At 42.4% G+C, this 26,555-nt stretch overlaps 1 protein-coding gene across 1 annotated transcript in view; it reads left to right on the top strand.

Annotated features, from left to right (window-relative positions):
- Nucleotides 1-26,555, top strand: part of zmat4a (zinc finger, matrin-type 4a) — a 105,264-nt gene that overhangs the window by 49,134 nt on the left and 29,575 nt on the right. Inside the window, exons 3-5 of the mRNA XM_060907603.1 lie at nucleotides 6,418-6,559; nucleotides 19,835-19,871; nucleotides 24,551-24,747. Of these exons, the coding sequence (XP_060763586.1) occupies nucleotides 6,418-6,559; nucleotides 19,835-19,871; nucleotides 24,551-24,747 (376 nt within the window). The remainder of the gene's footprint in view (nucleotides 1-6,417; nucleotides 6,560-19,834; nucleotides 19,872-24,550; nucleotides 24,748-26,555) is intronic.

The raw sequence follows: 26,555 nt of genomic DNA, 5'->3' as shown, positions 1-26,555 counted from the left end.
AGGAACCAGACTCAAAAGGGAACCCATCCTCATTTGAGCAACAACAGACAACATGACTATAACATTAACAGTTTTAACATGAAGTCAGTTTCGTTGATGTTATAACTTTTCATTGATGGAAACTTGAGTGCAAAACTGTTCATGACAACTGCAGTCCTAAAGTTAGCAAGTCAACTGTAGTCCTCAGCCATAAAAGCATTACTGTAAGAATCCAGCGCATCCTCCATGTGTGAATTTCAACTGTCCACATGGGGCCGTCCTCTACAGGAGTGATGCGATGAGACTCCAACCAGACACAGGGCACCAGGATGGATCAGGCAGGTCCGAGGAGCAGAAGAGGTCAGCATTGACATGTAACTCAGAGGGACAGATTTGCGGGGGGAACACAGGTTGTTAGGTATGCCCAATGTCACCTGAATAAGTAGGAACAGTATACATATTGCACTGAGTACAAGCAGGGACTCCGGCAAAACTAACTATGACAGCATAACTAAAAGGGGAGAGCCAGAAGGTAACACAGGCCTGAGGGAGCCCCGGGACATAAAGCAGCAGCCACTACACCGTCAACAAACTCGAGTGAGCAAGCGAGTGGGGGACTGACAGCATCCATACATCCCAGTTTACCAAAACACTCTGTCTGAGGCGGGACATAAAGCAGCAGCCACTACACCGTCAACAAACTCGAGTGAGCAAGCGAGTGGGGGACTGACAGCATCCATACATCCCAGTTTACCAAAACACTCTGTCTGAGGATCCTCCAGATCTCCTCCTTTACCTCATAAACACCATTAACAAAAGGCTTGACTAAACAGATATGTTTTCAGCCTCGACTTAAATGCTGAGACTGTGTCTGAGTCCCGAGCACTACTTGGAAGGCTGTTCCATAACTGTGGGGCTTTGTAAGAAAAGGCTCCGGCCCCTGATGTAGCCTTCACTATACAAGGTACCAGCAGATAGCCTGCACCTTTTGATCTAAATAGGCATGGTGGGTCATAGAGAACCAGAAGTTCATTCAGGTACTGTGGTGCGAGACCATTCAGTGCTTTAAAGGTCAATAGTAGTATTTTGTAATCAATACGAAATTTGATTGGGAGCCAGTGCAGTGTGGATAAGACAGGGGTGATGTAGTCATATTTTTGAGTTCTAGTAAGGACTCTTGCTGCTGCATTTTTAACTAACTGGAGCTCGTTTATGCACTTATTGGAACATCCAGACAGTAAGGCATTACAATAATCCAACCTGGAGGTAACGAAAACATGAACTAGTTTTTCCGCATCATGTAGTGACATTAAATTTCTTACCTTAGCAATATTTCTGAGATGAAAGAAAGCTATCTGGGTAATGTTATCAATGTGAGTTTCGAATGAAAGACTGGGGTTAATAATCACTCCGAGGTCTTTTACTGCTGCACGTGAAGAAACAGAAAGGCCATCCAGAGTTACTGTGTAATCAGAAAACTGACTTCTAGCTGCATGTGGTCCTAGTACAAGTACTTCAGTCTTGTCAGAGTTAAGCAGAAGGAAGGTAATAAGCATCCAGTGTCTAATGTCCTTCACACATTCTTCAATTCTATTAAGCTGGTGTCTCTCATCAGGTTTTGCAGAAACATACAACTGTGTGTCATCAGCATAACAGTGGAAATTCATACAATGTTTACGAATAATAATCACCCAGAGGGAACATATGTAAAGAAAAATGCAGTGGACCCAAGACAGAACCTTGTGGAACACCAAACTTTATCTCAGTATGTCTAGAAAAATCACCATTTATATCAACATACTGATAGCGACCAGTTAAATAAGACCTGAGCTAGGAGAGGGCCGTTCCCTTAACTCCCACAACATTTTCTAGTCTATCCAGAAGAATGGAATGATCAGTGGTATCAAATGCTGCACTAAGGTCAAGCAGCAAGACACAGCCCTGATCAGATGCCAACAGTAGGTCGTTTACTACTTTAACCAGAGCTGTCTCTGTGCTATGATGAGGTCTAAATCCTGACTGATACATTTCATGGATGTTATTCCTATGTAAATATGAGCATAACTGCTGTGCCACAGCTTTTTCAAGGATCTTGGAGATAAAGGGGAGGTTTGATATTGGCCTATAATTGGACAGCTGACAGGGACCAAGGTTAGGTTTTTTTAATCAGGGGTTTGATAACTGCTAGTTTAAAGGATTTGGGCACATAGACAATCCTAAGAGAATAATTTTTTATTTTTAGAAGCGGTTCAATTACTTCAGGTATTATCTGTTTGAATAGATGTGTAGGTAAGGGATCTACTGTAGTACGCAAGTTGAGGCTTTTGATGCCGAGATTAATGAAAGTAATTCAGTTTCTTTAAGGGGAGTAAAACATTCTAATTGCTGATCTGATACAGTTATATTGTTAACTACAGGGTCACTTACATTGACCTTAAATTAGTAGTTTTGAATTTTTTGTCAGATATTCTCAATTTTGTCATTAAAAAAATTAATGAAGTTGTTGCTACTACATACTACAGGTGTGCATGTGTCTATAGTGGACTTATTCCTGGTTAATTTTGCTACAGTATTAAATAGGAATCTAGGATTATTTTTGTTATCTTCTATTAGGGAGGAGAGATATGTTGATCTCGCAGCACTAAGAGCTTTTCTATACTTCAGGAAGCTCTCCTTCCATGCTAATTTGAACGCTACCAATTTTGTTTGACGCCATTTACGTTCCAATTTTCGAGTGGTCTGTTTTAAAGTGCGAGTGTCATCATTATACCAGGGTGCTAATTTTTTGTCTCTGACCATTTTCCATTTAAGAGAAGCTACATTATCTAAAGTATGGCGGAATGTTGACTCTAAGCATTCAGTTGCCTGATCAAGTTCTGCAGGGGCTGACAGTGACCCAATCAAAGTTGATAACTCTGGGAGATCATTTATAAAGCTCTGTGCAGTAGTTGACGTGAATGTACGTTTAATACAGTAGCGTGGTGAGGTGCATATATTATTACTCAGACATAGTTTGAATGAGATGAGATAATGATCTGAGATAACTTCGGACTGTGGAAGTGTGACTATATTTTCTACGTTTAACTCAAATGTTAGTATTAGATCGAGGGTGTGACCACCATTATGGGTCAGTCCTGTGACATTCTGATTAATCCCTACTGAATCTAAAATGGACACAAACGCTGTTTTTAAAGGGTCTTCTGGGTTATCGAAGTGAATATTAAAACCTCCAACAACTAAAGCTTTGTCTAAGGAAATAACCAGATCTGAGAAAATCTGCAAATTCAGAAAGAATCTCAGAATATGGCCCCGGGGGCCTGTAAATAATAAGTAACGGAATTAACTGGGTAGACTTATTTTTTGAGGCTACATACATTATATGAGTATGAAGAACTTAAAATGTATTAAATTTATAACTAGGTTTGTGTGTTACACCTTGATAATCATTATAAATAACCGTGACGCCTCCTCCTCTGCCAGTTAGACGAGGCTGGTGTATATAACTGTATCCAGGAGGACTCGCTTCATTTAATGCTATATATTCATTTGGCTTAATCCATCTCATCTCATCTCATCTCATCTCATTATCTCTAGCCGCTTTATCCTTCTACAGGGTCACAGGCAAGCTGGAGCCTATCCCAGCTGACTACGGGCGAAAGGCAGGGTACACCCTGGACAAGTCGCCAGGTCATCACAGGGCTGACACATAGACACAGACTGGCTTAATCCATGTTTCATCTCATCTCATTATCCTTCTACAGGGTCACAGGCAAGCTGGAGCCTATCCCAGCTGACTACGGGCGAAAGGCGGGGTACACCCTGGACAAGTCGCCAGGCCATCACAGGGCTGACACATAGACACAGACTGGCTTAATCCATGCTTCAGTTAAACAAAATACATTAAACTCCTGATCAGTTATAAGTTCATTAACCATTAGTGCTTTAGATGTAAGAGATCTAATATTTAATAGCCCCACCTTTAGATCAAAGGTGCTGGCAGTGGCTGTACAGTCAATATGATCTAATTTTATATTGATTAGGTTACTGGAACAAACTCTCTGAGTATTTCTACTTTTTTTGTTGAGCTCGGGGAACAGACACAGTCTCGATGTAGTGGACCCTGAGTGACAACTCTGTGCAGCTAGCAGACAGTCTGTTTAGCCTGTTCGTCTGGCTCTGGATTGTCAGAAATTAACTAGGCCTGGTCTGAGACTATGACCTATGCTGCAGGAAATGAGAGCAGCACCTTCCCGAGTGGGATGGATACCATCCCGCCCTAACAGGCCAGCAGTGCCCTCAAAATTAGCCCAATTATCTATAAAGCCCACACTGTTTTCAGAGCACCACCTGGACAACCAGCAGTTCAGCGACCATAACCTGCTGTAAGCTACATCACCACGCCACATTGGGATGGGGCCACAGCATACTACAGCATCGGACATCGCCTTTTGCTAATTTAAACACCTCTACAAAGTTATTCTTAGTAACCTCAGACTGACGAAGGCATATATCATTAGTTCCTGCATGGATAACTATCTTTGAGAACCTGTGCTTGCCTAGGACCCTAAGATTACCTGCTATGTCCGGCACCCTGGCTCTCGGTATATACCTGACTAAAGCTGCTGGTGCCCCTAAAGGCTGAGCTAATTTCACGTGCCATATGACAGAGTCCCCTATAACCAGAGCTCTTTCAGGTTTCTCAGCAGGTGCATCACTAAGGAGAGCAAACCTGTTCGACACGTGACGCGGAGAGGAGTGGTGCTCCCGTGGGCGAGCCTTAGCGGTAGCTTTGGCTCTATGCTTATGCCACCGAGTCGTCACCCATTCCCCCCACTGTAAGGGCTCTAATGCCAGAGTTGGGGGATTACTAACTCCACCTAGGCCATCCAGACTTTCCCCTACAGAAACTACACTGTTCTCATTCTCACTGACCTTCTCTAAAGCCTGGATACATGCTTCTAACACTATAATCTTCTCCGTCAGAGAGCTAACTAATCTGCACTTATCACAAATAAAGCTATCGCTAGCGATGGAGGAAGAATGACTAAACATCCTGCACTCAGCACACTGAACAGGCTGAAGGTGTGCCATGATGAAAAGATTCACGTACCTTAATCGAAGATCTGTTGATATTAAAGCAGATCCGATGTGGATGGCCTCCGCTTGTGGCCTTTACACAGGAGGAGGAAAAAAAAAAAGAAAGCTTTCGGTCTTGGCGTTCTCCTGAAAAAAAAACACGGAAAAAGGAAAGCGAAAGTGGAAAGTACAAAAAGGAAAGCGAAAATACAATAAAAAAAAATGAAGAGGATACTGGAAAATTATTTGTAGAAAAAATAAAAAAGATTAGTAATTAAGCCCTGTGATGACCTGGTGACTTGTCCAGGGTGTACCCTGCCTTTCGCCCGTAGTCAGCTGGGATAGGCTCCAGCTTGCTTGCAACCCTGTAGAACAGGATAAAGTGGCTAGAGATAATGAGATGAGATGAGATTAGTAATTAATGCCAACACTCACGGAAAAAAGACTTGTCGCAAACAACTCGGGAACCAGGGAGTGCGTAGCACAGAATGCCTTGTGTGTGTGTGGTGCCTTTGTGTGTGTGTGTGTGGGGGGGGTATTGGTTGATTATTTGGAGGCAGTCTTGTGTGTGTGTGTGGGGGGGGGGGGGGGGAGTATTGGTTGGTTATTTGGAGGCAGTCTTGTATGTGTGTGTGTGTGGGGGGGGAGTATTGGTTGGTTATTTGGAGGCAGTCTTGTATGTGTGTGTGGTGCCTGTGTGTGTGGGGGGGGGGTTGGTTGGTTATTTGGAGGCAGTCGTGTGTGTGGGGGGGAGGTATTGGTTGGTTGGCAAGTTGGGCACACTCCCTGTAGTCTGTGGTTCATGGATCTCACGCACACTCACACTGCACACAGGGAGATGATGGGAGAGCTCTTCACACACTTCACATGTTAGGAAGTGTTAAATTGATGCCACACACACACACGGAGCAGGTAAATGAGCTATTCCTAAGCGGTGCTCATCATCTCTCTGTGTCTCTCTGATGTTCTCGCATTTCTCTCTCATTTATCCTCAGTTATATCATTTACACCACGGCACCGTTGGATTCTCAGCCGTGATTGCTCAAAAGGTGTCGATTCATTTTCTAGAACAGCAGCTCTGTCAGTAGCGCTGCTTATCGTTTCTGTAGTAACGAGAGAACAGAGAAGGCTTCCCAGGGCCATGTGCAGCAGATGGAAAGTGTTCTGTAAGAACCATTTCTTTAATGTTCATGTATGGGAAGGGATTCTCCAACGTCAAAGCTTTGTAACAGTCAGCTGAAGCTGTGTTCTTAGTGTTTTCTGTATCAGTAGTAATTTAGAAGAGCCAGTGCAGGACCTGAAGGCGACAGTAATCTTTCATACAAGTGTGTGTGTGTGTGTGTGTGTGTGTGTGTGTTGCAGGGCAGCGAGGAAGGAGATGTGGACAAGAATAAGTGCTGCACGTTGTGTAACATGTCCTTCACCTCAGCTGTGGTTGCCCAGTCGCACTATCAGGGCAAGATCCACGCTAAGAGACTCAAACTAGTGCTGGGAGAGCAGCCTGGCATCACAGGAAAAGGTGACACACACACACGCAGACGTGAACATTTGGGGGAGATTATTACAACCTATTAAGAAATCTGTCCTTATATCATGAGAGTATGTTAACGTTGTTTGTTTGTTTGATTTAATTTTATTTTTTTAAGCAAATGCTGTCTTTTACAAAAACCCCATTGTGTGCTGTGTTTTTACAAGAAGATTTCATACAAAAGGTCAACTCTTTTGGTATTCAGAACTTTCTGATTAGTCTGGTCTCACAGGTTGTGGCACCATGGTGACATTTCCCAATATGGCGGCTCCCATAGAAGTTTAGTTAGCACTCGACGCTAAGCACAGTTCTACTGTGATTTTAGTTGTTCTGAGTCTTTTCTTAGTAATTTAACAACACATCTGAGGTAAATGCTGGTATTCTCTGTGATTTTGTCTCATTTCCACCTAGCAGCAGGGTTCCCACAATCAGGGATGCAAACAGCGCGCTTTTTGGCGGATGCCCCCTTTTTCACGGCTGGATCGCGCAGATCCGATTTTTTTTTTTTAGGGGGGGCGTTGGAGTGTCTGATTATAATTTCATCAAAGTAAATTCTGTATATAAGCAAATGCCGTTACAGTCTATGAAACATAGGAAGTGTAAGTATGAGAAAAAAACAGTAAATCAGAAAGCTGCGCACATTTGTGCAGCTTTCGCGCAAACGTGCGCAGATTTCTGATTTACTGTTTTCTTCTCATACTTATACTTCCTATGTTTCATGGACTGTAATGGCATTTGCTTATTTAGTAATTTTAATACAGAATTTACTTTGAAATTATAATCAGACACTCCAACGCCCCCCCTAAAAAAAAAAAATCGGATCTGCACGATTCAGCCGTGAAAAAGGCGGCATCTGCCAAAAGGCGCGCTGTTTGCATCCCTGCACAATGTTTAAACACCATTTGAGAACATTTTTTATGGTCTTTATTGTCTTAGCTTGCTCAGTTAGTGGTGCAGCCTTTGTTTGCTCAGTTAGCGCAGCAGGTTTAGCTGAATGTTATTACAGAAAGAAAAGTACATTTAAATTTAAGCAAAATTAAAGTAGAGATGTGACAGTGCTAACAGTCTGTCTGTCTTCGAGAGAGTGTGTGTGTGTGTGTGTGTTTGCTCTGAGAGATGAGCAGTGTTGCCAGATACTGCTGACGTTTTCCAGCCCAAAATATGTTCAAAACCCACCAAAATGCACTTAAAACCACCCAAAATGTAAAATGTACTTGATGCCTATCTTGTAAAGTAAAAATATGCAGCTAAAGACCAGTACACTATTTGTAAATCGAACAACAATGCAAACAACTTCTAAATGGCAACATGAGACCGTCAGTGCTGGAGGTGAAAAATCTGCTGTCTGGTACTCGGCTCCGTGTGGTTGAATCAGATTATAACTTTGCAATCATCTGCTGTGTTCTGAATCCTACATGCACCAGTAGGTGACGCACACACACAATATTATGTAGGCTATGTTAAGCCTAGGTCACAACCGGCCGTACGTGCTCCTACGGCCAGTCTACGTGCAAAAAACGCAAGAAACGCACGGAGGGCGCGCGTGTGACGTGCTGATTTTCGAGCCGTAGACTGGCTGCAGACTGGCTGCAGAGGTTCTTTGTCATGTCAAACAAACTCTACGGGCGCTTACGGTTTTTTTTAGGTTGCAAGACAAACTTACGGCCAACATGCGTCTTTCTCCACGAACAAAAACGCAGCGATTTGGGAAACGCCAAAAATCGCACGGCCAAAAAATCGTACGTCCGGTTGTGACCTAGGCTTTAGGCTACGATGCATATCTAACATCTGCATTGCTGAGGTTATTTATTTTTTATTTGTCTTTTATTTATTTATCTTTTTATTTATCCTGTTTGTTTTATTAATTTTATAGGCCTAGTTATTCTGCTTAATTTATTTTTGTCTACATCCATGTATTTTCTTCATCTGTTATCCTGATTTTTTGTGGATTTGTTAGATTGTACCTGTTTTATATACTTCAATTAAAAAAAAAAAGTTAGGCTACGATGCATGGCTGAATGTAACATGAGAAGAGAAAATGGAGAATGGATTGCGTCATTCTGAGTGCATTCCCACTCCTTTCTGTACTTTTTTTGTATTTTGCCCACTTTGGGATCTTGACTAGCCGTTGTTCACTAACTGCACTCTATGTCGTGTGATGCCCACGATCTCTGATTGGGTCACAGAAGTGTTTAATATGGATTGGATTGGATGTAGACTAGTGGACGTAGATAGTACATAGAATGTGCTGCATCAAAGTCCTTCTAAAGTTACATAAGTGTCTCTGGCTGCATTCTCACACAGAATGTTGGTGCGAAATATTTATAAACATCTGATAAAAACCCGCCGAACTAATGTCAAACCCGCCCAATTTTTGTCAACCAGCCCAAGCCATTTTTTGCCCGCAAAGTAGAATTCAAAACCGCCCAATCTGGCAACACTGGATATGAGATATTGCTGGATGAAATTGATACACTCATCAGTGTCCTGTTCTTATTATGTTTCACCTCTGAACAGTAAACTACAAAGGTGTGTGTGTGAGAGCGAGAGAGAGCGAGAGATATGGAGAAAAAGTCATTACAGCCACAAAACGTGTGTGTGTGTGTGTGTGTGTGTGTGTATGAGAGCTAAGGTACTGCTGTATAAATGTATAAAGGAGTGTATTATGGTGAGTGTATATGTGCTTGCACATCATCTGTGTGCCAGCGTATCCGATCAGGTCATTGTGGGTCATCCTTTCCACTGTGTGCTCAGAGAAGTGTGTGTGTGTATTTCAGAGTTACAGGGCCTGAGAGAGAATGTAAGTAGAGCTTAAAAGAGCAACTCAACTGGAAGCTTTCACCCAGGCTAGTCTCTCTATCTCTCTATCTCTCTCTCTCTCTCTGTATGTGATGCAACCTAGAATATGGTATAGAAGTGGCAAAGCATATGAAGTTTAGTGTGTTCAACTGTATCAACTGTACAAGTATAATTAGTACAGTTAGTCCAGTTTATTATTCATACTACTGTATCTACTGTATTCCATCCATCCATCCATCCATCCATCCATCCATTATCTGTAGCCGCTTATCCTGTTCTACAGGGTCGCAGGCAAGCTGGAGCCTATCCCAGCTGACTATGGGCGAGAGGCGGGATACACCCTGGACAAGTTGCCAGGTTTATCTACTGTATTAATATACATTTTACTTTTAATGAGCAGTAGGCCTACTACTGTATCTACTGTACTAATTAACCGTTATTCCATGAAATCGAATCATACATGAGCTGATAGCCGACAAGGCGCATAGCACTAAGTTGGCTATAAACCATGTACAACGAGATTGAGTAGAATAACTGTTTTATTCTATCCACATTCACTACATTTCGAGAAACAAAGCATTTTTATTTTTTTGCAAATTTGATCAATAAAAGCTTCATACAGAACGTCCGACAAAATATTTCCCGCTTAGAATGTCAACAAACCGACGAAGTGACAGGAGCAATTTGTGAAAAATGCGATAATAATAATAATTCTTGAAAAATAAAAAAAGATACGTTCTTACTATCAAATACATTTATTCCATATTTTGTTGCTTTTTTTAAAAACTTTTTTTTTGTGGTTTTGTTTTCGATTAGTTTTTATTTCATCCCCGGTTGGTTCAGCAACATGCGCCACCATTTTGTGTTTCTCTACTTGCAGTATAGAGCTGATAGCTAAGTAGTAGAGCAGCCAATCAGAGCACGTGATTGCTTATATCCAGTGAATGTGGAGAGAATATACAGGGTTAGTCAAAATTATGTTAACACCAATGGATTATTTTTTTCCTGAATGTGTGGTGCGCCATGACCGCTGCTGGCGTAATTGGGCCCTACTTTTTTGACACCCCAGCAGTGACGTCAGACGTCTACTAACAGATGGTGCAGCAGTATGCTATTGACGAACTTCCACTACAGATCCGATTGGTTTCTACCATTTAAAGGTCATAAGCAAGTGTCGGAGGTCTCATCTCATCTCATTATCTCTAGCCGCTTTATCCTTCTACAGGGTCGCAGGCAAGCTGGAGCCTATCCCAGCTGACTACGGGCGAAAGGCGGGGTACACCCTGGACAAGTCGCCAGGTCATCACAGGGCTGACACATAGACACAGACAACCATTCACGCTCACATTCACACCTACGGTCAATTTAGAGTCACCAGTTAACCTAACCTGCATGTCTTTGGACTGTGGGGGAAACCGGAGCACCCGGAGGAAACCCACGCAGACACGGGGAGAACATGCAAACTCCACACAGAAAGGCCCTCGCCGGCCCCAGGGCTCGAACCCAGGACCTTCTTGCTGTGAGGCGACAGCGCTAACCACTACACCACCGTGCCGCCCAGTGTCGGAGGTGAAACGTAGAATATCAACTTTATTGTCTAGAAGAACGACCCAAAAAGCGAATTCAATCTTCTTGGTGTCTAATTTGCACCCTAAAATTGAATAAAACGGTTAAAATATACTGTTTTGCCCAATTTCCGAAGGTTTGTTTACATCTCACTTATGCGCACTTTCACCGCCAGGGGACCGTCATTGTGACGTCATTCAAGCCAAACAGACTGGGAGCAGCTCTGTGTTTACTTGTGAACCGAGCACACGTGTACGGACTTTGGTCGTGAGAGGTTGTGTAAAATGTCTGAAAGCGAGAGCGATTTTGAAGTAGGAACTCTCCAAATTGAATATTGAGAGGTAAAACCATATATGTATGAACCTATGGCTGTCGTGAAGCAGTCGGTGAATGTGGCTCACTGGTTTGACCGTGCAGCCTCGGAATCGGACAGCGACTCGGCCGACTGTGATCGCGTTGACCCCGAACCTCAACAAGACTCGCGCCCAAACGATTTATCCTGGTAGTTATGATAAATTCCTACTTTCGTCGTAATACTAAATAAGAGCCCTTTTGAAGAATAATTAAACTGCCCTCCCTAGTGGATATAGGGAACGATTACTGGACAGTGCGCCGGTAGGCCACATTAGCCTGCCATCCGCGGCATTATACTATTTATAGCCGACTCTAAGCGAGGAAATATCCCTTTGTCTCATTTCCACAATGATTGTACAGGATCCCTCAGGATTCTTGACTTGTCAATTGCAAGCAAAAGTAAAAATGTTTACCTCCAATCTTCTCCTTTTTGCTTGAGCGTTGCTGCTCCGTTTCTTCTTTGACTGCTTGATTTTGTTTCACGCGCACAATCCACTCTGTCCGCCTCGTCTCCTCTTCCGGAAAAAGCCAACCCTCTGGCTTCACGCGCACAATCCACTCTCTCTGCCTCGTCTCCTCTTTCAGAAAAAGCCAACCCACTTGCGCCGCCTCTTCTCCTTTTTCGGAAAAAGCCAATCCTCTCGCTCCGCCTCTTTTCTTCCGGAAAAAGCCAATCCACTCTCTCCGCCTCTTCTCCTCTCTCGGAAAAAGGTAAAAACTTCTTCCTGAAGCGGTCCCGTTGTTACAGTTCACTGCACAACAATAAGGCATGTTTTTTTCTTTGGAAATTACCGAACACACGTCTGTACTCAAGCCGAACGGCAATGCAAGTAAACGGAAGTGGACTCAACTCAAGCGGTTTGTTTGCCTTGAATGACGTCACGTGTCGAGTGGTCACAAAAATCGCAGAACAGAAATTCGCCACAATCCGCGCTAACTTATTTTAATTATTACTTATTAACAATACTTCTTGGGACCAGAAGAAAATTACAGAGGGTTTTTTAACATATAAAGTTTCAAATGTGCATAAATTGAAAACCATTGCCTATGATCTTTAAGTGTTAATGTAATTTTGACTCACCCTGTACGGTATACATCATCTCACGCAATCCTCAGGTTTTTTTTCTTCAAGTTTGTTTCTTCACCATTTTTAATTTTTTTTTGTTCAGTAGATCCAGCAAGCTTTAGCCAGACTGCTGAAATGAAGGATAACTGCATCTCCAAAAGGAATAAATTTTTGGAGATGCAGGGAGAAAGAATAAATATTCTTCTATCGTATATTCAGAAATGACTTTGATCATCTCCTCTTTGATTGTGGTTCTCTTGAGTTTACACCATTATGCCAGAAAACAGGGAAAGGATGTGGAATGCTTCACTGCACATTTTTTTTTATGATTAATGTTCAATCATTTTTGGACATTCAAAATGTTTTTTTTTTTAAGGGCTGCGAGTATGAAGCGCATCCCCCAGCACATTTCACACGTCGATTTTACAGAATGGTTTTCATAAACACTAATAAGCGAAAAATGACACCGCCAGACTTCAAAAGTGGAAAATTTGCATTTCTTAACTTGTAGTTAGAGAAAAGAAAGTTTACAATGTAGAGACGAACCAAAAAAAACCTCATAAATGAAGAAATGTATAGGAAGTCGTTTTTATGTGTTTCACAATTCAGGGGGTGCCTCATTTGTCTGCTGGAAGTCTCCGGAACGTCTCTGACTTTTTCTTCCTGAGCCTCCTGATTGCCTGAAGTGTCACTTGGTGTTTACGTGCAGCACTTCTGAAACTTCCTTTCCCTAAAAGAGACTCATTAAATTCACAAATCCCTGACACGCAGGTGTCACCAGATGATTATTTTATTTGTCAGAATATGGAGAGCCGAGGGGGGGAAAATATCAGTCATGCAGAAGCCAAGAGGCAGTTTTTCTTATCTCATTATCTGTAGCCGCTTTATCCTGTTCTACAGGGTCGCAGGCAAGCTGGAGCCTATCCCAGCTGACTACGGGCGAAAGGTGGGGTACACCCTGGACAAGTCGCCAGGTCATCACAGGGCTGACACATAGACACAGACAACCATTCACACTCACACCTATGGTCAATTTAGAGTCGCCAGTTAACATGTCTGTGAAGATTCTCAATCATCCAGGTCATAGTAAACTGTGGGTGGTAGAAATGGGCAACGGACTTGCTTGAAGATTCTTGAAAACGTTTCACCTCTCGTCCAAAAGGCTTCCTCAGTTCTGTCTGACTAATAGGGAGTATCCAATAGGGAGATACTCCCTATTAGTCAGACAGAACTGAGGAAGCCTTTTGGACGAGAGGTGAAACGTTTTCAAGAATCTTCAAGCAAGTCCAGTTGCCCATTTCTACCACCCACAGTCGCCAGTTAACCTAACCTGCATGTCTTTGGACTGTGGGGGAAACCGGAGCACCCGGAGGAAACCCACGCAGACACAGGGAGAACATGCAAACTCCACACAGAAAGGCCCTCGCCAGCCACGTGGATCGAACCCGGACCTTCTTGCTGTGAGGCGACAGCGCTAACCACTACACCACCGTGCCGCCCAGAGGCGTTTTTTTTTTTAAGCAGAGTGCGTATCCGCAAAAGTTTTTTCCCCATTGCGCGAGAGAGAGATTGGCTGCAAGTGACAGGTGAATGTTGGTACAGGATCGATTATTTTTTTCTCCTTTTGACTGACATTTAATCATGGAGTTCACTTTGAAGCCGCCGTCATTATTAGATTCTCCTCTGTCCTTCAACATATACTTGGAAACTTTCATTTAGATTTAATCTCAGCTGTTCTTTCCTCATCTCTAACCCTTAAAAAAATTTATATATATATATATATATATATATATATATATATATATATATATATATATATCCCGAGAGTTTTCTAAGTGCTTTCAAAGTGCTTTTCATGCACAAGGAGCCTCTGTGTGAGTTCTTCAGCCAGCAGAGAGATAGATGATAATACCTCTCAGGCATCCGGAAGCAGCGGGTCTTTCGCTCCCATCTGCCAGGGAGTCAGGGAGAAAGCAGCATGATGCTAATGATGGCTGCTGTTTTCGGTTATTATTTATTGGGATCTTCGTTCATCTACCTGAATCCTAGACCGTTATGAATAAAACTGAAAAACTTGGTTTTGAAAAAGCAAGAAAGTCCAAACTGCTTGAATATTAATCTATAAGTAAGGAATAAAACACCACAGTGTGTGCTGTTCTAGAAACCTAATCAAAACCAGGGTAGTGTGATGAACTGGAGTTACTGCTACCAAGCCGAAATCAGTTACTTTCTTATAACAGCGAGTCCTGAAGTGTTTTATTACCTCCGCAAACTTTGTGAGAAGAGGTTATGTTTTCACCTCCATTTGTTTGTCTGTCTGTTCCCAACATAACTCAAAAAGTAGTGAACGGATTTGGGTCAAAGTTGGCGGGAAGGTAAGTCATGTGCCAAGAAACAATTGATTGGATTTTGATGCAAATTCCAATATGTATGTGGATCCAGGATCCAGATATGTATGCAAATCCAGGATTATTTAAATTGTTCCCAATGTAACTCAAAAAGTAGTGAACGGATTTGGGTCAAATTTGGAGGAAAGGTGAGCCATTGGCCAAGGAACAATTGGTTAGATTTTGATATAAATCCCAATATGTATGTGGATCCAGATGTGTATGCGAATCCAGGATTTTTTAAATTGTTCCCAATGTAACTCAAAAAGTAGTGAACAGAATTGGATGAAATTTGGTGGTCAGCTTTAGTATTATCCATGGTTCAAGTCATTTGATTTTGATGTTGATAATATGTGTCTCTACCGAGTATCCTTCTAGTTTAATTTACTAAAGAAGATGTCATTTTGTGTTCACACTGGATCCTTCTGACCTGTCAAATTTGGATTTGAATTCGACAGCAATGTGGTCTAACTGTAAATACCGGTATCTATCACCACTGAGATGAGTATTTCAAATGACAACCTGACAATCATATCGGCTTAAATGGAAATATTTGAACAGTACATCAGTTGCTAAGCAGTGAACAGAAGAGAAAAGGTTAAAAGTAGTTGCAAAACAAATGGCAGTGTCCTTCCCCCTGCTGAACATAAAAACGTTAACAAAAACTGATTTGATACTAATGGATCCTTCAGCGTCCAAGGAGTCTCTGTGAAAGAAAGAGAACTTAATTTGGAAGCTCTGAAGGGCCATTAAGCCAGGAGTGAAGTTCTTATAATGCCATTGGGTGAGAGAGTAGAGGAGAGGGAAGACAGCTATGATGACAAATAACACCGACCAGGACCGTTGGCCAAAAATAGAACTTGTTGTGGAAGGTTCTATGCATTAGGCATTATCTATCTTCCTGAGAAATAGTCTGCATGTTATAATCAATTAAGGCTTGAGGATATAAGAAATAAACAGTATCAGCAAGTCATTGAAGTGATGTATTCCACGTAATTGACAGGAACTTGCCAATGCTAATGCACATTTTCTTTTAATTTATAAGAAGTGACACATACTTCTATCTGTTTATAGTTACGTATTGTTGGACGTCCACAAAACAAGTCAGTTCCTATTATTGCTTATGTTACAGCAGCTATAACCAGTCATTTCCTCACCGGCCTCACCTTTTCCTCTCATTTTGGAAAGGAAAACATTAAAATAAAGGGAGTTTTCTTTCTAAACAGCTTGTTAAATAGAGTACTGTTATCTCATCTCATCTCATTATCTCTAGCCGCTTTATCCTGTTCTACAGGGTCGCAGGCAAGCTGGAGCCTATCCCAGCTGACTACAGGCGAAAGGCGGGGTACACCCTGGACAAGTCGCCAGGTCATCACAGGGCTGACACATAGACACAGACAACCATTCACACTCGCATTCACACCTACGGTCAATTTAGAGTCACCAGTTAACCTAACCTGCATGTCTTTGGACTGTGGGGGAAACCGGAGCACCCGGAGGAAACCCACGCGGACACGGGAAGAACATGCAAACTCCGCACAGAAAGGCCCTCGCCGGCCACGGGGCTCGAACCCAGACCTTCTTGCTGTGAGGCAACAGCGCTAACCACTACACCACCGTGCCGCCCTGAGTACTGTTATGCAAAATGGTATTTAATTTACATGTAGTAAAATAAAGTGAAGGAACGGCAGCTGTTATCGTATAATGCAGGCTACAAATACGTACATTAGCAAAGGCACTAGGAAGCTTAAATCAGTTTCTGTGAATGCAATGCATAGGAGGGCGAAAAACCGTTATAACATTTATTTGTAAGGCGTTTATTTAGTTATTCCCAAGTATCGAATTGAATTCATCTAAAATTGAGCCAATGAGCGATTTTACTTTCAACTATGGTCAACTAAGGACTTGGGGAAGCCATGGTCTAATGGCTAGAGAAGTAGCTTTGGGACCAAAAGGTCACTGATTCGATTCCCTGGACCAGCACGAATAGCTGAAGTGCCCTTGAGCAAGGCACCTAACCTCTGACTGCTCCCCAGGCTGCTCTGGGTCTGCTGTATGTCACTCTGGATAAGAGTGTCTGCCAAATGCCTGTAATGTAATGTAACTTTCAGTACAGTGAAATAACACTAAGCTCACCATGTTCTTCCACATCTTCACATTTATATTTTGCAATTTGATGTACGTATCAGAAGCCGGAGTGCCCAAATTTCTTGTTTCACCAGGTTTGAAGTGTCTCGGAGCGGAACACTGTCCAGATTCTGGAAAGAAACTTGATCTCTTCCTTTTGAGTGATGTTAGCCCACTCTTTTCTTACTTATTCACATGGTCTGATTTATCTCAAAGCAAGAAACCCTGTCAAAACAGGTATTGCATCACTGCACACATTCTTGAGCCCTTGCCTCCCAGGTATTTAGGGGGATTCCACAAGCCTTCAGATGTTTTTTTTTTTTTTTTGAGTATTTCCTTGTACTTCAGCCGTGGTCTTCTGACTGGCCTCTTGCCACTCCTTAGTTGATCATAAAACACTTCCTTGGGTATCCTCGAATCTTCCGTTCTGACAATGTGCCCTGCCCACCGTATCTAACCTTTTGCAGCTTTCAGTATCATCATGGTATTAACAAAAGCACTAAGTATCTCATTTAGAGAGTAAAGGTACCGGTAGATAACGGGGGGCGGCATGGTGGTGTAGTGGTTAGCGCTGTCGCCTCACAGCAAGAAGTTCCGGGTTTGAGCCCCGTGGCCGGCGAGGGCCTTTCTGTGTGGAGTTTGCATGTTCTCCCCGTGTCCGCGTGGGTTTCCTCCGGGTGCTCCGGTTTCCCCCACAGTCCAAAGACATGCAGGTTAGGTTAACTGGTGACTCTAAATTGACCGTAGGTGTGAATGTGAGTGTGAATGGTTGTCTGTGTCTATGTGTCAGCCCTGTGATGACCTGGCGACTTGTCCAGGGTGTACCCCGCCTTTCGCCTGTAGTCAGCTGGGATAGGCTCCAGCTTGCCTGCGACCCTGTAGAACAGGATAAAGCGGCTAGAGATAATGAGATGAGGTAGATAATGGAATTCTTTAAAGGTACATCAGGGAAAAGATAGTGTATCTTATAGTGTAACTCTAAAAATGTTATTCCAATCGTTCACTTCGTACAATCGCAATATTAGGTGCTTTCAGACCAAATAGCTCCAGGGACTTATTGAGAGGAACTACACACTAGGGAGGTCCCCTGAAAACTACATACCTTCAAGGGCTTTTCATCTGTTTGCATTTGCGCCATTTGTAGGAACGCTGAAGTGGCGTAAGCCGGCTTGCTAGTGTGATGTCAGGCAGTGTTGAAGATTTTAATATTTTGCTTAGACGTGTCAAAATTGCGGAGTATTTCCTCCAGTGTTGTAGTACTTGAGACCGGTCTCAAGACCACCTTTTGAAGGTCTTGGTCTTGTCTCGGAATCGACCACTTTTTGTGCTTCGTCTTGTCTCAGACATTGAGGACTCGGGATATTATTTCAAGGCTGGTCAAGACCGCAACTGCCTGTGCATCGTCTGATTTATTTGTTAACGTTGTTACTGTGATTGGATGTAAAAGTTCCTGCTTCAAATGTGACCAATAACGTGACTCATTGCTAATTTGAAATCTTTCTTCCTGTTAACGGCTGTCACCCCTCCCCCACCCCTTTCACACACACTGGTCTAGTCCTGGTCTCGTCCTGCCTTGGTTTTGGTCTTGACTTGATTTGAACCCCTCAAAGTCTTGGTCTTGTCTTGGCCTTGATACGCTTTGGTCTTGGTCATGACTTGCTTTTGGTTTATGGAATCAATTTTGTGCCAAAATGTTCATGCAATACTTTTGAAATATCAAACAAAAACGATAAAACAAAATAAAAAAAAAAGTTAATTTTTTTTAGACTGGCAAACAAATTATTCGTGTAATTGTGCAAAATATCAGTCTATTACTCTTCAGAAACCTTTTATTTTTGTTCCGCGTCTTTCTCAGTTTTGTTTGACGTAATTTATTTTGGTTGCGGTTCCAGCTTTCTCGTTTGCGCTCCCTGACTTTTTGCTTGCAGTTTTGTCACAAACTTCACGTGTGGGTGGGCTGTCCAGGAATGCATTCCCATTGGGTAACTTGTGTTTGACTGACAGCTACACTCAGCCATTCCCCCGGAGGCTGTTGCGGCTATTTCCTACTCAGATTTTGGCGGACTGTTTGACGAGTGACCGATCCATTGACGGTAAACAAGGATCGAGTGGACTTGTGTACTACTGCAACACATACAACACATTTGTCCCGTACTTACACTTTGTTGAATTAATTCAATATCATAGTCGCCACTGAAGTCCACTCGATCCTTGTTTACCGTCAATGGATCGGTCACTCGTCAAACAGTCCGCCAGAATCCGAGTAGGAAATGGCCGCAACAGCTTCCGGGGGAATGGCTGAGCGTAGCTGTCAGTCAAACACAAGTTAGCCAATGGGAATGCATTCCTGGACAGCCCACCCACACGTGAAGTTTGTGACAAAACTGCAAGCAAAAAGTCAGGGAGCGCAAACGAGAAAGCTGGAACTGCAACCAAAATAAATTACATCAAACAAAACTGAGAAAGACGCGGAACAAAAATAAAAGGTTTCTGAAGAGTAATAGACTGATATTTTTGAATTTTTTTTTTTAATTTTGATTTGTTGTTTTTGTTTGATATTTCAAAAGTATTGTATGAACATTTTGGCACAAAATTGATTCCATATTGGTTTAGGTGGTCTTGACTACAACACTAGTTTCCTCTGTTGCAAATACGCTCAATGAAGCTTGAACTTCATTGTTTGTCCATTTGTCTGTTTTTTTTTTTTTCCAGCTAACATTTTACATGGATTTTTAAAAATGGTGGTTGCCGGTGCTGCATTGATTTGTGTTCAACCAATCAACATACACTTGCATCTGGACCAATCACTGTACATCACTCGTGGTTCCCATTGTGCTGGGAGAGAACCTACCCTGAAGTCAGAGCTTTAAAAAAAAATGCCGTTTTAAGAACTACATTCGTCCTCAGTTCCTGCAATGCGGACACACAAAAAGGGGCCACTTACTCCAACAGTTCTAAGAACTACGAAGAAGCCAAAAGCGCCTATCGTGTGTGGTACAACTGAAGAATGTTGAACTGTTTATACTGTTTACTGGCACAAATCTGCACACCATACAAAAGGATTTATGGCAGTTTCAAAGTGTAGAAAAAGACCAAACATTTTCACACACGACCCAGACAAAAGCCATCAAGCCCAAGCAAACACCTCGGTCAGATCATCAGCATGGAGTTTGAACCTGACACACGGTTCAAACTCATTTCTACACACAGTGCTTCATTCTAGATTCGCTGATTGATAAACGGCCTCTCCATTCCCTTCTCTCGGGTAATAAAACAAAAGATTTCTTCCTCTCCACACAATAAAACATGGTGGACTCGGGTGGTTTTTTTTTGTTTTGTTTGTTTGCTGGAAACAATGGTCTCGCCTTTCTTTTTTTCAGCCTGACAGATGTTTCCTCCTAAAAAGCCATGCGTCAGCCGTGCTTCACTGCTAGCTCATGCTGCTCCTCCTGTTACTAAAAAATGGAAGTGACACTGAGTGCAATGTCTGCATTACTCAAACACAGTTCTAATACTGAGCTACATGTTTATACTGCATTTAAGGCATTGGCACAAAATGGGATTAGCATCAGACCAACTAACAAGGGTGCATTTTTTAGAACGTGGGAGAAACTCCATCACACTTTGCTAATTTCAATATTCCCAAATCTCCCTTGTGTTCTCTTCTTTGTGTTCCCTGTTTCTGGTTCTTCTGTTGCACAGCAGAGCTCCAAGACCTTTTTTTTAACCCTTCCTATTTCATTGTTTTATGGTAAAGAATAAACCACTTGGAAGTTGTGAAAAAATCAACAACATGGTGTTGTGATACAAAGCAAATGAAGTATACCGACGTTGATTAATTTGCTGTAACAGCATGTCCCAAAGTTATATTCCTCTCATGCCACAGAAATTTCCAACATTTCTGATTTGTTTTTTCATCAGACAGCAATACATTGTACTTTTTATCCCCTGCTAGCCGAAAGGCCCGAAGGGGGATTATGTCATGCCGATTTCCGTCCGTCCTGGGAACGGTGCTTATCTTCTGAAATCAACTCCTCTCACAATTTTTTGAGGAATTTCATGAAACTTAGCAGGATTCATCATCATATGTCGGTAATACACATATTGTAATTTTGTTAAATTCCGTCACATTTTACCAGAGTTACAGCCCTTGATTAACAAAATTATACTTTGGCAATTTCATGAGTGTGTTTTCCTTCTGAAATCAACTCCTCTCACAAGTTTTGGATGAAAACTTGGCAAAAGGCATTGTTATATGTTGGTAGTACGCATATCGTAATTTTGGTCAATTCGGTCGCATTTTACCAGAGTTACAGCCCTTGATTAACCACCTTGTACTTTCATGAAGGTGTACTTGCCTTCTGAAATCAACTCCTCTCACAATTTTTGGACGAATTTCTCGAAGCTTGGCAAAAGGCCATTTTGTTATTGATCAAATACTTATTTTCCACCATAATTTGCAAATAAATTCTTTAAAAATCAGACAATGTGATTTTCTGGATTTTTTTTTTTCTTATTTTGTCTCTCATAGTTGAGGTATACCTATGATGAAAATTACAGGCCTCTCTCATCTTTTTAAGTGGGAGAACTTGCACAATTGGTGACTGACTAAATACTTTTTTGCCCCACTGTATATGACAGTAATACGCATATTGCGATTTAGTATCGTTTGTGAAAATTTTCCCAGAGTTTTGACCCTTGATTAAATAACTTGTACTTTGACAATTTCATGAGAGTGTGCGTTCTTCTGAAATCAACTCCTCTCACAATTTGTGGAGGAATTTCACCAAACTTGGCAAAAGGCTTTGTTATATGACAGTTATACGCATATTGAAATTTCATTTAATTTGGGCACATTTTACCAGAGTTATGACCTTGATTATTAACAAACGTGTACTTTGGCAATTTCATCAAGGTGTGCTTGTTTTCTGAAATCAACTTCCCTCACAATTTTTATCCCCCGCAGGCTGAAAGGTCTGAAGGGGGATTATGTCTTGGCGACGTCCGTCTGTCCGTCCATCCCAGGAATGGTACTCACTTTCTGAAATCAACTCACAATTTTTTGAGGAATTTCACGAAACTTGACAGAATTCTTTGTTCAATGTCGGTAATACGCATATTGTAATTTCGTTCAATTCAGTCTCATTTTACCAGTTATGGCAGAGTTGCCAGTGGGAGATATTGTGCTCTCAGAGCACTCTTTTTATCCATTTACAGTTATACCGGTCAGCCATAACATTCTGACCACTGGCAGGTGAAGAAGTGAAAAACATTGATTATCTGATTATAATGGCACCTGTTAAGGGGTGGGATATATTCAGCAGCAAGAGAACAGTCAGTTCTTGAAGTTGATGTGTTGGAAGCAGGAAAAATGGGTAAGTGTAAGGATCTAAGCGACTCTGACAAATTGTGATGGCTAGATGACTGGGTCTGAGCATCTCCAAAATGGACTCTTGTGGGGTATTCCAGTATGCAGTGATTAGTACAGAACAAAAGTGGTCCAAGGAAGGACAACTGGTGAACCGGCGACAGGGTCATGGGTGTCAAAGGCTCACTGATTCGCATGGGGCATGAAGGCTCACCCATATGGTCCAATCCAGAAGAATAGACGAGCTACTGTAGCACAAACTGCTGAAAAAGTTGATGCTGACACCTTTCTGATTTAGCCAGTGTTAACTTTTTCAGCAGTTTGTGCTACAGTAGCTCTTCTGTTCTTCTGGATTGGACCATATGGGCTAGCCTTCGTGCCCCATGCGAATCAATGAGCCTTCGACATCTATGACCCTGTCACCTGTTCACCGGTTGTCCTTCCTTGGACCACTTTTGGTAGGTCGGGGGTCGCGCCTGGAGGATGCTCTGGACTCTTGCAGTGGTACTTTTGTGGCTGGGGGCTGCAGTTGACTTGCTGACTTTAGGACTGCAGTTGACTTGCTGACTTTGGGACTGCGGTTGTCGTGAACGGTTTTGCGCTCGGGTTTCCGTTGGTGGGGGGTTTATAGCATCAGCAAAGCTGACTTTATGTCAGGACTGTTAATGTTATAGTCATGTTGTCTGTTGTTGCCCAAATGAGGATGGGTTCCCTTTTGAGTCTGGTTCCTCTCGAGGTTTCTTCCTCATGTCGTCTGAGGGAGTTTTCCTTGCCACCGTCGCCACAGGCTTGCTCACTGGGGATAAAAATAGCTCATGTTTTAAGTTGTTCAAATTCTGTAAAGCTGCTTTGCGACAATGTTTATTGTTAAAAGCGCTATACAAATAAACTTGACTTGACTTGACTAGGTACTGACCACTGCATACCGGGAACACATTGCGCATTGTAAAGCACAGTGTCGGCTATCCTGAAGACATTCTTGTGATGGAAAATTTAAATGATAAAAAACGATAATGTATCATCAGCTCGCCATTCCAAACAAACGAGTCATTACCATCTTTGTGTGAATTCATTTGAATTATTAAACAATGCATCTAGGTCATCTGGATCTCGATCAACAGCAGCTGCACGAATACCTTGGCAGAAAAGGAAAAAAAGCAAATGTGCCAATTACGATGAAATGATCTTCCATTGAAGTGAATCGCTTTGCTTTCATTTCATTCTGTTACGTTGTCATGATCCACCAACGGCGGTAAGCCATGCTTCCCTCTTGACTCTTGAGTTAATTCACTTTCAGAACTCATCGTCATTTTATTCACAGTGGCTAATTACCCGAATTAAATTTTGCCCAAACCCAAGAGCGCGCCATTTCAAAGTCTTAAGAACAATGGCAAGGGGAAAAAAATGCTGTAAAAAAAAAACGAGACGGAAGAAAGAAATCGCAGCTCTTGGCATGGTGCGATTATCTCAGTGGGATGAAAGGATATTTCTGCATGCCTGCTGTTTACGGTTGTGTCCCAGATTCTGCGCTCATGCTGATAAATGAAAGCATTGTAGTAATCAGCCTGGGTATTGTCTACGTGATGATGAAAAAAATAAACATTAGTTTTGCTTCTCTAGTGATGTCAAATGGTATGAAAGTCTCAAATTTGGTCCTGGTAGTATAACAAATTCCATTTGACTCGATTGGCTTGTAATGATAAACATATGGAAATTGCTAAGCCAGTTTACTGTCTAATGTTTAGTATTACTGTGAGGTCATTTGAGATTTTTTTAAATGTGAGACAAAATGGTGTCTTACTGAGAGTTCTGTAACGTGGAAGACAGACATACCATCGTTCTGCAAACGTATCCAAATATGACTCTTTATACAACACCAAGCTTTGGCGGGGGAAAACAAAAAGAACCGAATGTATGTTTTCATGGCTTGTTGCGTCGTACCAGCACAAGGTCAGTCATGTTAACAGTTATATACACAAAAGATAAGCAAGCAGCACTAAGCAGATTAGGGTTCAAGTTTTTTTTCACCCCAATTGTCAGGCATTCTTGCTTATGCGACAGATTAAGGCAAGAGCTCATTATTTCCAGGCCCGTGGCAATGCTGCAGATGACAGTATCAGGCTGAAGGAGCCGTCTCGCACAATTCCTAAATAATTGCTCGATTCTTCTCTAGCTTTCACTTGAAAATGGAAGGAAAAGGGATGGAAAAAGAAAGGGAAGGGAAGAAAATGTGCAAGCTCTCCAACCCCATCCTTAACTGACACTTTTCATTCACTCTGTTCTTCAGAGGTGGCACCAAGTCCAGTTAAAATGCCATCTGAAAGCTGGCCACAGCTGAACGGGGACTCGGATCGCTACTGCCAGCTGTGCCACGCTTGGTTCAACAACCCAGGCATGGCACGACAACACTATGATGGCAAGAAGCACAAGAAGAACGCAGCACGCGCAGACCTGCTGGAACAGCTCGGCAAGACGCTGGATATGGGTGAAATGAAAGGTAATGCTGGAATTTTGCATGTTCCTCAATAGTTCTCTAGTTTCACCCACCAACCAAAAAACATACCAGCAGATGGATTGGCTCCACAAAACCGCTGCTTGTTTAAATTAGTGTGTCCTGCAATGGACTGGCGTTCCATCAAGTGTTTATTCCTGCCACACTCTGATCATATGGTCATTTCTGGCGGTAAATAAAACTACTAGAATCATCTTTTCCAAACAACTCCAGACTGAATGCTTTCTGCAATAGGATCGTAACCTTTTATTTATAGTATGGTTCAGGCTTTCTAGTGTGAAAGTCACAACCATCATTCATTGAAAGAAGAGCATTATTTTGGTGCCATCTCGCTATAAATTGTCCATATTATTATTATTACTGTGGGCGGCACGGTGGTGTAGTGGTTAGCGCTGTCGCCTCACAGCAAGAAGGTCTGGGTTCGAGCCCCGTGGCCGGCGAGGGCCTTTCTGTGCGGAGTTTGCATGTTCTCCCCGTGTCCGCGTGGGTTTCCTCCGGGTGCTCCGGTTTCCCCCACAGTCCAAAGACATGCAGGTTAGGTTAACTAGTGACTCTAAATTGACCGTAGGTGTGAACGTGAGTGTGAATGGTTGTCTGTGTCTATGTGTCAGCCCTGTGATGACCTGGCGACTTGTCCAGGGTGTACCCCGCCTTTCGCCCGTAGTCAGCTGGGATAGGCTCCAGCTTGCCTGCGACCCTGTAGAACAGGATAAAGCGGCTAGAGATAATGAGATGAGATGAGATTATTACTGTTATGTTTGGTCTATGACTAAATAAAGTTTGTTAGCATGATAAACTTAGTGGACGCAAAGTCTCATATCTGCACGTTTATTAAAGCAGTGCTGGTTCTCAGATTTAGTCAGCTTTTCACATTTTGCCTCATATAGATTGCCTCAGATTGAAATGCATACCAGGGAAAAACCAAGACACAAAACAGATGCTGTGTTCTACAAAAGCACAAGACTTAATATTCATCAAGAGTGCAAAAACAACAGGCTTTATAAAGACGTGATTAGCCTATACAAATGAAAGGATTCACTTATTTTTAGAAGAAGCCAAGAAGCCTTTGTCACATGTACACTCAAGCGCACAGTGAAATTTAACCTCTACGTTTAACCCGTCTGAAGCAGTGACATATACATACACAAGTGAGCAATAAGCACACATACATATACATATATCCAGCGCAGTGGGCAGCTACTGTATGCTGCAGCACCCGGGGAGCAGGTGGGAGTTCGGTGCCCTTGCTCAAGAGCACTTCAGCCCAACCTCAAGCCATGGCTGCCCCATGTTAACCTAACCACGTCTTTGAACTGTGGGGGAAACTGGAGCACCCGGAGGAAACCCATGCAGACACAGGGAGAACATGCAAACTCCACACAAAAAGGCCCCCATTGGCCGCTGGGCTCGAACCCAGAACTTTCTTGCTGTGAGGCAACAGTGCTAACCACTGCACCACCATGTGTGATTGTGTGAAAATGACCAAAATGTGAAAATGACATCTCTGTCTTCAATCAGCAAGTACATAATGTACTTAGTCAGTGATGGAAGATGTTTGACCAAGGCTTCAAGTTAAGTGGCTTAGGCACTATTTAGCTGAAGAACCTTGATAAATGTCACTGTACTGTATACACTACCGTTCAAAAGTTTGGGGTCACCCAGACAATTTTGTGTTTTCCATGAAAAGTCACACTTTTATTTACCACCATAAGTTGTAAAATGAATAGAAAATATAGTCAAGACATTTTTCTGGCCATTTTGAGCATTTAATCGACCCCACAAATGTGATGCTC

The sequence above is a fragment of the Neoarius graeffei genome, chromosome 24 (genome assembly GCF_027579695.1).
Source record: "Neoarius graeffei isolate fNeoGra1 chromosome 24, fNeoGra1.pri, whole genome shotgun sequence".
Taxonomy (NCBI): Eukaryota; Metazoa; Chordata; class Actinopteri; order Siluriformes; family Ariidae; genus Neoarius; species Neoarius graeffei.
This window is presented reverse-complemented; position numbering and strand designations above follow the sequence as displayed.